Here is a 12,562-nt window from a genome sequence, read left to right on the forward strand (position 1 = left end):
TTCCACACAGTTCTTTATTTACATGATTTGTCCGTCGGGTCCCTGGGAGGATTTCCCATCCACCTTTTGTGTAAAACACTGCCCTTCCATCACATGTGTGTTGCCTGTATCTGAGGTACAGTCTGTTGTCAATGCCACACACGTTCCGTTCCCAGTCCAAGGGCATAGTCCTGCCATCCAGCAGGAAAAGCGCACCAGGCACAACAAAACAAAAAAACAAAGTGAACGTTTTCTCCTGGCCGTACCGGCCTCATTGCACCCAACTCTGGGGGTGCCTCAGGGCTCCTGTGCTCACTGTGACACGGAAGAGTCTCACTTCATATTTTTTCCTAGGGTGCAACAAGCACAACTTTTCCAACAGCAAGTTTTCCACAGTTCAACAACACGCGTCCCGTGTCGTGTTGTCCGCCTTTGGACTCCGGGCCCGGGTTCGGACCAACAGCCACTCTGCAGCCGCAAGAGCCGTGGTCTGCCAAGGCAGCACAGAGGCAGAGCTGGATTGAGCAGTGGCCCGGACACAGGGAGCTGACTGGGTCTGCTCCGGAGCTGCATACTGCTACAGATCTTCCCCTTGGTACAGGGTTACAGCAACTGTGAAGTATCCCCGCGGACTTTCCTCTTTGACAAAGTAGACCCAATCCCCTTCATCCAGGAGTCTGCAATTTTTGATGGAAGCGGCACTGACATACACTTTATCATTAGTGCCTAACTCTCGTATGAAACCGTATCCATGGTCAATGTCCGTGTGGACTAGCTGCCCGCGAGTGCGATGCCCGGCCAGAGTGCCCCCTCCTGGTCGGTGGAACTTCGCCCAGAACTCCTTCTCATGCTGTTTTTTGCATTCAATAACTCCCACAATCCCCCACTGCTTGATGAAATCACGACAAGCCAAGAGCCGAGTTGCCACTGGACGGGGGTCTGGCCTTCAGTGTTTGATTAGGGTGAGACAGGCCAAGAGGCACAGGACCACTATGCAGGGGCTCTCTCCCTGTGCCGAGAGGCCGAGCGACAGACTGGCCTTCTGGGGTGAGGAGGCAGGGCATCGACCAGCCTTTCAGGGTCAAAGGCTGAGATGCACTCACCATCTCCAATTCCAGCAGCCTGATCGCGCCCATCCCGTGACCGCCAGATCCTTCCTCTGACATAGCTGCGCACTCCGGCTTCTAATGCTAAAGTTCCGGCTTGGCCTTTATTTCCTTAATGGGCTCCTCCGGAGCTGTCGCTATTTCCGGTCCCCAATGGCATGAAAGCACTGTCTCCAAGCAAAGAGGTTCGGGCTCCCTAGAATGGTGTTCCAGCTCCGGCAGCCACTTTCAGCTCTCCTCCGCAGGTACAGGGAACCGGTCCGTGTGGAATTCATAGGTGACATCCCTTAGTCCTCTGGGTCGGGCCTTCTCCTCTTCTTGCTGCAATTTCCACTCTACGTGGCATATGCCCTTGCAATGTCCAGTACAGGAGTGGTCCATCTCTGCCAATGCCGTGTATCGCAATGATACCGCACAGCTGCACGCGAGGCTTTCTTCTGGGCCTCACCGATTCCAAGATGGGGTTGCCTCTGGCCGCTCCACCCTTTTCTCTGCAATCTGTTGGAGAGGACGAGGCCTTCATCTCATACGCGCCCACCATGGGCAGACCCGGGGATGTCGCCAGCCGGATTTTCACGCCATGTCTGAGTCGGTACACCCCTGAGGGGTGGGATCAAAGTTGTTTTCTCCATTTTGGCGCCATTATGCACCATCTTTATAGCCGCCGTCTTGGTCACACATACAGTGTCGGTCACGTCCATAGTTTCAGTCACATCCAATGTCTTAGTCTCATCCCGGGTATCAACCTTTTCATTCTTCATGGCATCTCTGCTTTGCAAGGCCAAGTGTGAGGGGCGCCAGGGCCATAGTCAGCAGGATGACATGTATTGCTCAATTGTGCCCTGATTCACTGTCACATAAATACCATGTCCTCTTTTTGGCATACTTTCTGCGCCACCCTCTGCACCATCAGGGTCTCATCAGGGCTGCTGAAGTTCAGCTGTTGGAGCTGTTACACATAAAGAGGCAGAGTCCAATTCCAACTTTAAATGTAGAACTTTACTTATTTTCAATCGCAGCACGTCCACATCAGTTACAGCATCAACACAGAGTGCTGCACTGTTCACATCCTTCACTTTCCCTGTGCTCTTCCCTATGTCCTTCAGTTTGTACCCGGTTCATCCCATCTCGACTGGTACCACAGCGCCCTCCCTGTTCAGTTTCATAATGTTCAGGAATTCCCTTGTCTGTTTCGCGCCAGACAGGAGGGCATCTGCCCATGTAGAAAGCTGCCACATCTTGGAGCGACCTGCGTCCTTATTCTTTTGTAACCTACTGGCCCAATGGCCCTGGACGGCTGGGCCCTTTTCTTAAATGTTGCGGAGCTGACTGGGCTCTAAGGCCCCTACTGACTAGGAACAGGAAAACCCTCTATCTTATCCACGGTTAGCTCCTCCTATATGAACTATGTACACTATTATACCCCATCTAGTGTTCAACTTGAAGAATTGTACTCTCCCTATCTACTCAATATATAAATATATGTACAAAACCTTAGAAACATATATAAATAATTATATACAAAAGTACATTTAGCAGCATTAAGAAACATACAGTGAAATACAGTCAACATTTACCAACGTTTGAAGGGGATGTGCTTAGGGCAAAGGATAGTCTCTGTGAACCCTTACACTCCCCCATCCTTTAAGAACAGTCGTCCCTGCCCATAACGCGAATAAAACTTTAATATTTACATTAAAGTACTTCACACAGGGAGGGAAACACTCATATGAGTTTGATAAAACAAGAAGAAAACTGTTTGTGGTCAAAGGAAGTCTCTTATTCCACAATAAAGTCTGTTTTTATCTTAAGCTTGGGGCATAGGATAGTCTATGTGACCCCTTACATGCCCGTCTATACATAGGATAGCGCTCATGCAGAGAAACATGGGCCGGCTGCAGTACACTGAGTTGCGGTTCCCTATGCTGGCCAGCGCACATCGACCCCCGCTTGGTACCGGGATTTCTACAGCCCTCTTTACTTTGGCTGCACAGGCTTATGGACTAGGGGCTCAGCGGGCAAAACTGGAGACCGCCCGTTGCTGCCAGAAGTTGGACCGTTAATTGTGAGACCCCATTGGAGGACACTACACCGGATGTTGCCTGTACTACAACCCCCAACGTAACACCTGCGTCTGAGTAACCTAAAGACAAGATAAGTTCAATAACTGGACTGTTGTTACATTGTAATTTCTATTCTCAAATTAACTATTATCTCCCTGCCAGGAGTTCTTTTTTGTTGTAATTAAATTGTTATACTGTTAACCCTTGCTCTACCTCCCTTGAGTCACTGCATCTCGTAACCTGCTTGCACATTCACTCATTACTAATGTATCTACTATATAATTGTCTAAGGGTCACTTCCATCTTTCTGTCTGTCTGTCCTTCTGTCTGTCACGGATATTCATTGGTCGCGGCCTCTGTCTGTCTTGGAATCCAAGTCGCTGATTGGTCTCGCCAGCTGCCTGTCATGGCTGCCGCGACCAATCAGCGAAGGCCACAGTCTGATTAGTCCCTCCTCTGCAGTCAGCGCCCGGCGCCTGCTCCATATTCCCTGCAGTCACCGCTCACACAGGGTTAATGCCAGCGGTAACGGACCGCATTATGCCGCAGGTAACTCACTCCGTTACCGCCGCTATTAACCCTGTGTGACCAAGTTTTATAGTAAAAACATCTAATGCTAAAAATAATTTAAAAAAAAAAAAAATCATTATATACTCACCTTTCGCGACGCTCCGGTGACCACGCCATGCAAGCGGCCGCGTATGGGACAAGGACCTGCCATGACTTCACAGTCTTGTGACCGCGATGTCATCACAGGCCCAGCGTGCCTGCGCGAGAAGGACCTGCCATTACGTCACGGTCATGTGACCGCGACGTCATCACAGGTCCTTCTCGCGCAGGGCCTGTGATGACATCACAGTCACATGACCATGACGTCATGGCAGGTCCTGCTCGCGCAGGCGCGCAGGGCCTGTGATGACGTCACGGTCATGTGACCGCGACGTCATCACAGGTCCTGCGCGCCTGCGCGAGTAGGACCTGCCATGATGTCACGGTCATGTGACCAAACCACAAGGGGTCCTCGGAAGGTGAGCATATGTTTATTTTTTATTTTTTAACCTGTGACATACGTGGCTGGGCAATATACTACATAGCTGGGCAATATACTATGTGACTGGCCAATACACTACGTGGCTCTGTGCTGTATACGACATCGCTGTGCAATATACTATGTGGCTCTGTGCTGTATACTATGTCACTGGGCAATATAATACGTCACTGGGCAATATACTACGTGACTGGGCAATATACTACGTGACTGGGCAATATACTACGTCACTGGGCAATATACTACGTCACTGGGCAATATACTACGTCACTGGGCAATATACTACGTGCTTGGGCAATATACTACGTGGTTGGGCAATATACTACGTGGCTGGGCAATATACTACATCACTGGGCAATATAATACGTCACTGGGCAATATACTACGTCACTGGGCAATATACTACGTCACTGGGCAATATACTACGTGGTTGGGCAATATACTACGTGGCTGGGCAATATACTACGTGGCTGGGCAATATACTACGTCACTGTGCAATATACTACGTCACTGGGCAATATACTACGTCACTGGGCAATATACTACGTGGTTGGGCAATATACTACGTGGCTGGGCAATATACTACGTGGGCTGTGCAATATACTACATGGCTGGGAAATATACTACGTGGCTGGGCAATATACTACGTGACTGGGCAATATACTATGTGGCTGGGTAATATACTACGTGGCTGGGCAATATACTACGTGGGCTGTGCAATATGCTACGTGGACTGGGCAATATACCACGTGACTGGGCAATATACTACGTGGTTGGGCAATATACTACGTGGGCTGTGCAATATACTACGTGGACATGCATATTCTAGAATACCCGAGGCGTTAGAATCTAGTAACTAGGATCTGTGCTGATTTCCAAATGTATCTACTTAGCAGTCAGAGCTGTGTTTCCTGATACAGAGCTCCAAATCTCCAGTCTAGATGTAGTGCTAAGTAGAAACTACTTGCAGTCTCCACCAAGGGGAGTTTGGAAGCTTATTGTATACTGTTCAATGTCTAAACCAGGATTTCTTAAAGGGAACCTGACAGCTTGGAGAAAGTTATGTGCAGCATGATCTAGGGCAGGAGAAGCTGAACAGATTGATGTATAGTTTAGTGGAAGAAGACTCAATACAAGTGGTATTCTTATTCTATAACATCACTGTTTATCTTTGCTTAGTAGTCAAGGAGGCAGTCCTTATTACTGAATGACAACCAGATAGCTGTCAGTCTTTGATTAGTACCACCCACTGGGCTCCTAACCCCAGAATGATCAGGGAATTCAGTGCATAAACTGCATTTTACTATATCTAAGATCATGACAAATGGCCAAAATAGCGAGGGTGTGAACAAGGCCTTATGATCACTGATACGCCTCACCGACAACTAGAAGAAGCACTGGTCTAAACAGTATGCAGTTGGCTCCCATGCTCCCCTAGTGGTGGCTGCAGACACTCATGGTATTATATTGTAACACAATCTCTATGCAGATAGACCTCTATAAAAATGTTAAAATTCAACAAAATGTAAATTCTGATACATATATCCACAAGGTAAATGTTTTTCTATACAGCTGTATTAAAAAGTTCTTTATGGTATAGCAATATATGACAGTCAGATATATGCTAACAGTATACTCATTTGCTGAAAACCTGGCTAATACAAACACATGGGCACATTAGATTATTAGATACACTGCTCAAAAAAATAAAGGGAACACTTAAACAACAGAATATAACTCCAAGTAAATCAGACTTCTGTGAAATCAAACTGTCCACTTAGGAATTAACACTGACTGACAATCAATTTCACATGCTGTTGTGCAAATGGAATAGACAACAGATGGAAATTATTGGCAATTATCAAGACACACTCAATAAAGGAGTGGTTCTGCAGGTGGGGAGTGGGGACCACAGACCACATCTCAGTACCAATGCTTTCTGTCTGATGGGTCATTTTTGAATGTTGGTTGTGCTTTCACACTCCTGGTAGCATGAGATGGACTGTACAACCCATACAAGTGGCTCTGGTAGTGCAGGTCATCCAGGATGGCACATCAATGCGAGCTGTGGCAAGAAGGTTTGCTGTGTCTGTCAGTGTAGTGTCCAGAGGCTGGAGGCGCTACAAGGAGACAGGCCAGTACACCAGGAGATGTGGGTGGTGTAGGAGGGCAACAACAGTAGGACCGCTACCTCAGCCTTTGTGCAAGGAGGAACAGGAGGAGCACTGCCAGTGCCCTGCAAAATGACCTCCAGCAGGCCACAAATGTCCATGTGTATGAACAAACGGTTAGAAACCGACACCATGAGGATGGTCTCAGTGCCCGACGTCCACAGATGGGGTTGTGCTCACAGCCCAACACCATGCAGGACGCTTGGCATTTGCCACAGAACATCAGGATTGGCAAATTCACCAATGGTGCCCTGTGCTCTTCACAGATGAAAGCAGGTTCACACTGAGCACATGTGACAGACGTGGAAATGGATCTGCTGCCTGCAACATCCTTCAGCATGACTGGTTTGGCAGTGGGTCAGTAATGGTGTGGGGTGGCATTTCTTTGGAGAGCCGCACAGCCCTCCATGTGCTTGCCAGAGGTAGCCTGACTGCCATTTGGTACCGAGGTGAGATCCTCAGACCCCTTGTGAGATCATATGCTGGTGCAGTTGGCCCTGGGTTCCTCCTAATGCAGGACAATGCCAGACCTCATGTGGCTGGAGTGTGTCAGCAGTTCCTGCAAGATGAAGGCATTGAAGTTGGCCATGTTCACACAGTGCGTTTTTTACCGCGGAACCGCGGCGGTTTTGCCGCTGCGGTTCCGCAGCTGTTTTCCATGCAGGGTACAGTACACTGTACCCTATGGAAAACAGGACACACTGTGCACATGGTCCGGAAATTGTAAAAAAAAAGCCGCGCTGAATAGCTCCCGGAAAAAAGAAGGAGCATGTCAATTCTTCTTCCTGAACCGCAGCGGTTCTGCACCCATAGACCTCCATTGTGAGGTCAAAATCGCAGTAAAACACGCAGATCAAAAATATATCTGCGTGTTTTACTGCGGTTTGATGTGCAGAACCGCTGCAGCAGGAAGTGCGGGGAAGCGGGCGGAAGTGCGTGGGCGGAAGTCCGTGGGCGGCGTGTGTGGTCCCGACTGTATCACGAAGAGACTGTCACTATGGAGGCATACCGTCGCATGGGGATCGATGTCGGGCGTCTGATTGATTTGGTAAGTCTGTGTGTCCGTCCCCATGCGACGATATGCCTCTATTGTGCTAAGTCGCCGTATCGGACTACTACTCCCATCCGGTATTTAGGATGGGAGAGTTGTCCCTGTGTCCGGCGACTTAGCACAATACTAAAGTTCACACCAAACACAAACACACAATACACAAACATGACACACAGTACAGTACATACAACACATAACATAGAGTATATACTCACCATACACCACACTTGTAGGCGAAGCCCTCGATCCTCAATGAAAAAATCCCAAAATAATAAAGCAAATCCATACTCCCTGTCCGCAGAATCCATAACCGAGTGTCCCACGCCGATCTCCTGCTCTCCGGTGATACACTGCCAGGAGCGAAGCTCCTAGCAGTGTATCGCGTACTGTCCCGGAGCTCAATGGCGCCGGCGTCTCGGTTAACGGCAGTACAGCTGCGTTGAACTTTCCCACGCAGCACTGCCGTTAAGCGAGAGTACCGGGGTCAATGACCGCCGGTAAACTCGCTCGCGCATGCGCAGTGACACACCGACAGGAACTATGGCTCCTGTCAGTGTGTTGCTGCAGCCGTGGAGAGCAGACACATCTCTGGATGTGTCTGTTCTCCATGGAAGATCTTCGTGGGACCCTCGATGGATTTCTGCGGACAGGGCCAGGGAGTATGAATTTGTTTTTTTGTTTTGCCTTTTTTTCAGGTCGAGGGTCTTCAGGATGGATTGAGCGTGCAATAAAAGAATTGTCAAAAAGTGTGTGTCTTTATTTCATTAAAATATTTTTTCTAGTGTTTGTTTTTTTTTTTTTAACCCTTTCATTGGCTTAATAATGGATAGGCGTCTCATTGACGCCTCTCCATTATTAACCGGGCTTAATGCCACCTTACAATAGCAAGGTGGCATTAACCCCTCATTACCCCATATCCCACCGCTACACGGGAGTGGGAAGAGAGGGGCTAAGTGCCGGAATTGGCGCATCTTTTTGATGCGCCTTTTCCGGGGCGGCTGCGGGCTTATATTTGTAGCCAGGGGGGGGCAAATATCCATGGCCCCTTTCCTAGGCTATGAATATAAGCCCACGGCTGTCTGCGTAGCCTTTCTGGCCTAAAAATATAGGGGGACCCCAACACGTTTTTTTTTCGGGGCCCCCTATATTTTAGTGCCAGAAAGGCTACGCAGACAGCCGTGGGCTTATATTCATAGCCTGGGAACAGCCATGGGTATTTTAACCCCTTCCCGGGCGTCAAATATTGGCCCACAGCTGTCTGCTTAGCCTTTCTGGCCTAAAAATATAGGGGGACCCCAACACGTTTTTTTTTTCGGGTCACCCTATATTTTAGTGCCAGAAAGGCTACGCAGACAGCTGTGGGTTAATATTCATAGCCTGGGAACAGCCATGGGTATTTTAACCCCTTCCCGGGCGTCAAATATTGGCCCACAGCTGTCTGCTTAGCCTTTCTGGCCTAAAAATATAGGGGGACCCCAACACATTTTTTTTTTTTAGGGGGGTCCACATATATTATAGTAAACCTTATTAGGATTAATAATTGATCGGCGTCTTATTGACGCCTCGCCATTACTAACCGTGCTTAATGCCACCTTACAATAGCTTTAGGGGTAGGGTTAGGATCCCTGTAGGGTTAGGGTTAGGATCCCTGTAGGGTTAGGGTTAGGATCCCTGTAGGGTTAGGGTTAGGATCCCTGTAGGGTTAGGGTTAGGGTTAGGATCCCTGTAGGGTTAGGGTTAGGATCCCTGTAGGGTTAGGGTTAGGATCCCTGTAGGGTTAGGGTTAGGGTTAGGATCCCTGTAGGGTTAGGGTTAGGGTTAGGATCCCTTTAGGGTTAGGGTTAGGGTTAGGATCCCTTTAGGGTTAGGGTTAGGGTTAGGATCCCTGTAGGGTTAGGGTTAGGATCCCTTTAGGGTTAGGGTTAGGGTTAGGATCCCTGTAGGGTTAGGGTTAGGGTTAGGATCCCTTTAGGGTTAGGGTTAGGGTTAGGATCCCTGTAGGGTTAGGGTTAGGGTTAGGATCCCTTTAGGGTTAGGGTTAGGGTTAGGATCCCTTTAGGGTTAGGGTTAGGATCCCTGTAGGGTTAGGGTTAGGGTTAGGATCCCTTTAGGGTTAGGGTTAGGATCCCTGTAGGGTTAGGGTTAGGATCCCTTTAGGGTTAGGGTTAGGGTTAGGATCCCTGTAGGGTTAGGATCCCTGTAGGGTTAGGGTTAGGATCCCTTTAGGGTTAGGGTTAGGATCCCTGTAGGGTTAGGGTTAGGATCCCTGTAGGGTTAGGGTTAGGATCCCTGTAGGGTTAGGGTTAGGGTTAGGATCCCTGTAGGGTTAGGGTTAGGGTTAGGATCCCTTTAGGGTTAGGGTTAGGGTTAGGATCCCTTTAGGGTTAGGGTTAGGGTTAGGATCCCTGTAGGGTTAGGGTTAGGATCCCTTTAGGGTTAGGGTTAGGGTTAGGATCCCTGTAGGGTTAGGGTTAGGGTTAGGATCCCTTTAGGGTTAGGGTTAGGATCCCTGTAGGGTTAGGGTTAGGGTTAGGATCCCTTTAGGGTTAGGGTTAGGATCCCTTTAGGGTTAGGGTTAGGATCCCTGTAGGGTTAGGGTTAGGGTTAGGATCCCTTTAGGGTTAGGGTTAGGATCCCTGTAGGGTTAGGGTTAGGATCCCTTTAGGGTTAGGGTTAGGGTTAGGATCCCTGTAGGGTTAGGGTTAGGATCCCTGTAGGGTTAGGGTTAGGATCCCTTTAGGGTTAGGGTTAGGGTTAGGATCCCTGTAGGGTTAGGGTTAGGATCCCTGTAGGGTTAGGGTTAGGATCCCTGTAGGGTTAGGGTTAGGGTTAGGATCCCTGTAGGGTTAGGGTTAGGGTTAGGATCCCTTTAGGGTTAGGGTTAGGGTTAGGATCCCTGTAGGGTTAGGGTTAGGATCCCTTTAGGGTTAGGGTTAGGGTTAGGATCCCTTTAGGGTTAGGGTTAGGGTTAGGATCCCTGTAGGGTTAGGGTTAGGGTTAGGATCCCTGTAGGGTTAGGATCCCTTTTGTGGTTGTGTTATGTTTAGGATCCCTTTTGGGGTAGAGTGCTTAGGGTTATGAGCCCTAACCCTACCCTAACTATTTCACTTTATAGTGTGTTTTTTAATGAATGTTGTTGATTGTCGCACGAACCACTCAGGATTGACGGCGACAGAGCTAGTGGTAAAACAACTGCACACAAGCGTTTTTATTGGTGTTTGTGTTTTCAGTTTGTGCTTGTGTTCAGTTATTAGGGGTTACTTTGAAATATTTCCAGCAATTGTAACATTACTTGGTCGCGCTATAGATTATGAGATGACACTATTGTATTTATTGTAGGTTCGGGATTATCCGGCCTTGTGGGACCCAGCCGATGAATCCTACAAGGATAAATATTTCCGGGAACTAGCCTGGACCAAAATTGTACGAGACCTTATCCCAGATTGGGACAAGTATCCAGGGAGTACACAGCAGCAAATTGGTAATTTTAATTAAATTTATTTAGTAAACCTTGAGTATATTAAAAATATAATTTGTTTAGATCTCACAAAAAATGTTGTTGTATTTTGTAACCTTTTTTTGGTAGATAACGATGTGAGGAAACGGTGGCGCTCAATCAGAGACCGTTTCACGAAGTTCCTGAACGAATGTTCTAAGAGTGGCTCTTCGCCGAGCAAAAGTAAATTTCCATTTAGCGAAGAGCTGCAGTTTCTTGTGTCCAGTAGGACATTGAGAAAGTAAGTTAAAATCCACTCCACATGATTATTTAAATATAATATGTTGTGCGAAAAATTGATGTTTTTTTTTTCTCCAACAGGACGGAAGGAAACATGTCGGTAGCTGATTTGGAGGACAGCGACAAAGAGGATGGAGCAGGCAGTTCCTCTGGAGTGGGAGGGACCATCTCTACCTCCACTCCCACAGCTTCTGCTGAATCAGCATCCACTTCAGCAGCTGCTGCATCAACATCTAGTTCAGCAGCTGCTGAAGCATCTGATTCCGCAGAAGCTGTGAGAGTGGAGAAGAGAGCTGTCTATCCGGTGGCAGCAGAGAAAAAAAAAAAAAAAACAAAGAAAAACCAAGATGACCAAACTGTCCAAATCGCTTGCGACACGTTAGATCTATTAAAAAAATCTAGTTCTGATGACCACTGCGACTCCTTCGCACTAACTGTGGCAAGAAAAACACGCTCCCTGCCACCGGATAGACAATCTCTTTTCATGTCCATGGTCCAGATGTCCCTCACTGCTCTGGAGGACCCTGCTCCGATATCTCCATACAATGAAGTTCTGATGGGGGTGTTGGGACTTTTCAGGCCCCGACACCGAACACCGGAAACACAAGCTACCAGACCCCAGTATTTGGCCCACAGCCAAGTTACTTCTGGAGATAGAGGAAGTTCGCAGCATATGGGGGGAGCACCATATCAATCAGAGGGATCAAATTTCCTCTATTCTCCAGAATATACTTTTCTGAATTGAACATGGGCAAAAATTTTCAGTGGCACCGAGTTTTTTTTGGTTTGTTTTTTAGCTCCAGTTGCCGGTTGGCTTTGAAAGGGGCTTTTTTTTTGTTTTTTCTAATTGAAAAATCTTTTGTAAATATTGCAAAGAATTTGTGTTCTTTTAAATATATTATATTTCAAACATACTATTCTCTTCTTTATTACAATGCGGTCAAGGCCGCTATCCTGGGTTTATGGGCTATCAATTAGTGGTTTATGTGTTGATGTGTTAACAATTGTATACGTCATACTGCTATTATTTTCATAAAACACCAAAATTTTTGTAGCCAAAAAAAACAAAAAAAAACTAATTACACCCAAATAGATTTTTTATTGATATTACAATCAATTATTTAACACAGTTTTTTTGGTAACATGAAACAAAAAATTTTTTTTTCAAACTTTTGTGTTGGTTGCTGGCGTTTCTCATTCTTCGGGATGTTGTCAAAACTGTTATCAGCGATGTCGGCAACATTTCTGGGGGGGTCAGTGTAGATGCATCCTTCTCTGCTGGTCAGGCTGCTCAACACCAGCACAGGAGTATTGCCAGTGCACGGCACCTTCAGGACTCATAAAGTAGTCAGTGAAGGATTCTCTCACACGCACACCCGAGTTGGACGGCCTGCCCAGACCCCCGTTG

At 47.5% G+C, this 12,562-nt stretch overlaps 1 protein-coding gene across 1 annotated transcript; it reads left to right on the forward strand.

The window, feature by feature from the left end:
- The first annotated feature begins 7,354 nt into the window (after window positions 1–7,354).
- Window positions 7,355–12,135, forward strand: LOC138676880 (uncharacterized). The gene is made up of 4 exons (XM_069766555.1): window positions 7,355–7,415; window positions 10,758–10,899; window positions 11,005–11,155; window positions 11,236–12,135. Exons 1-4 carry the CDS (start codon window positions 7,365–7,367, stop codon window positions 11,897–11,899), a joined length of 1,008 nt encoding a protein of 335 aa, XP_069622656.1. The 5' UTR covers window positions 7,355–7,364; the 3' UTR covers window positions 11,900–12,135.
- The last annotated feature ends 427 nt before the right edge of the window (window positions 12,136–12,562 follow it).

Source organism: Ranitomeya imitator, chromosome 4, assembly GCF_032444005.1.
Source record: "Ranitomeya imitator isolate aRanImi1 chromosome 4, aRanImi1.pri, whole genome shotgun sequence".
NCBI lineage: Eukaryota > Metazoa > Chordata > Amphibia > Anura > Dendrobatidae > Ranitomeya > Ranitomeya imitator.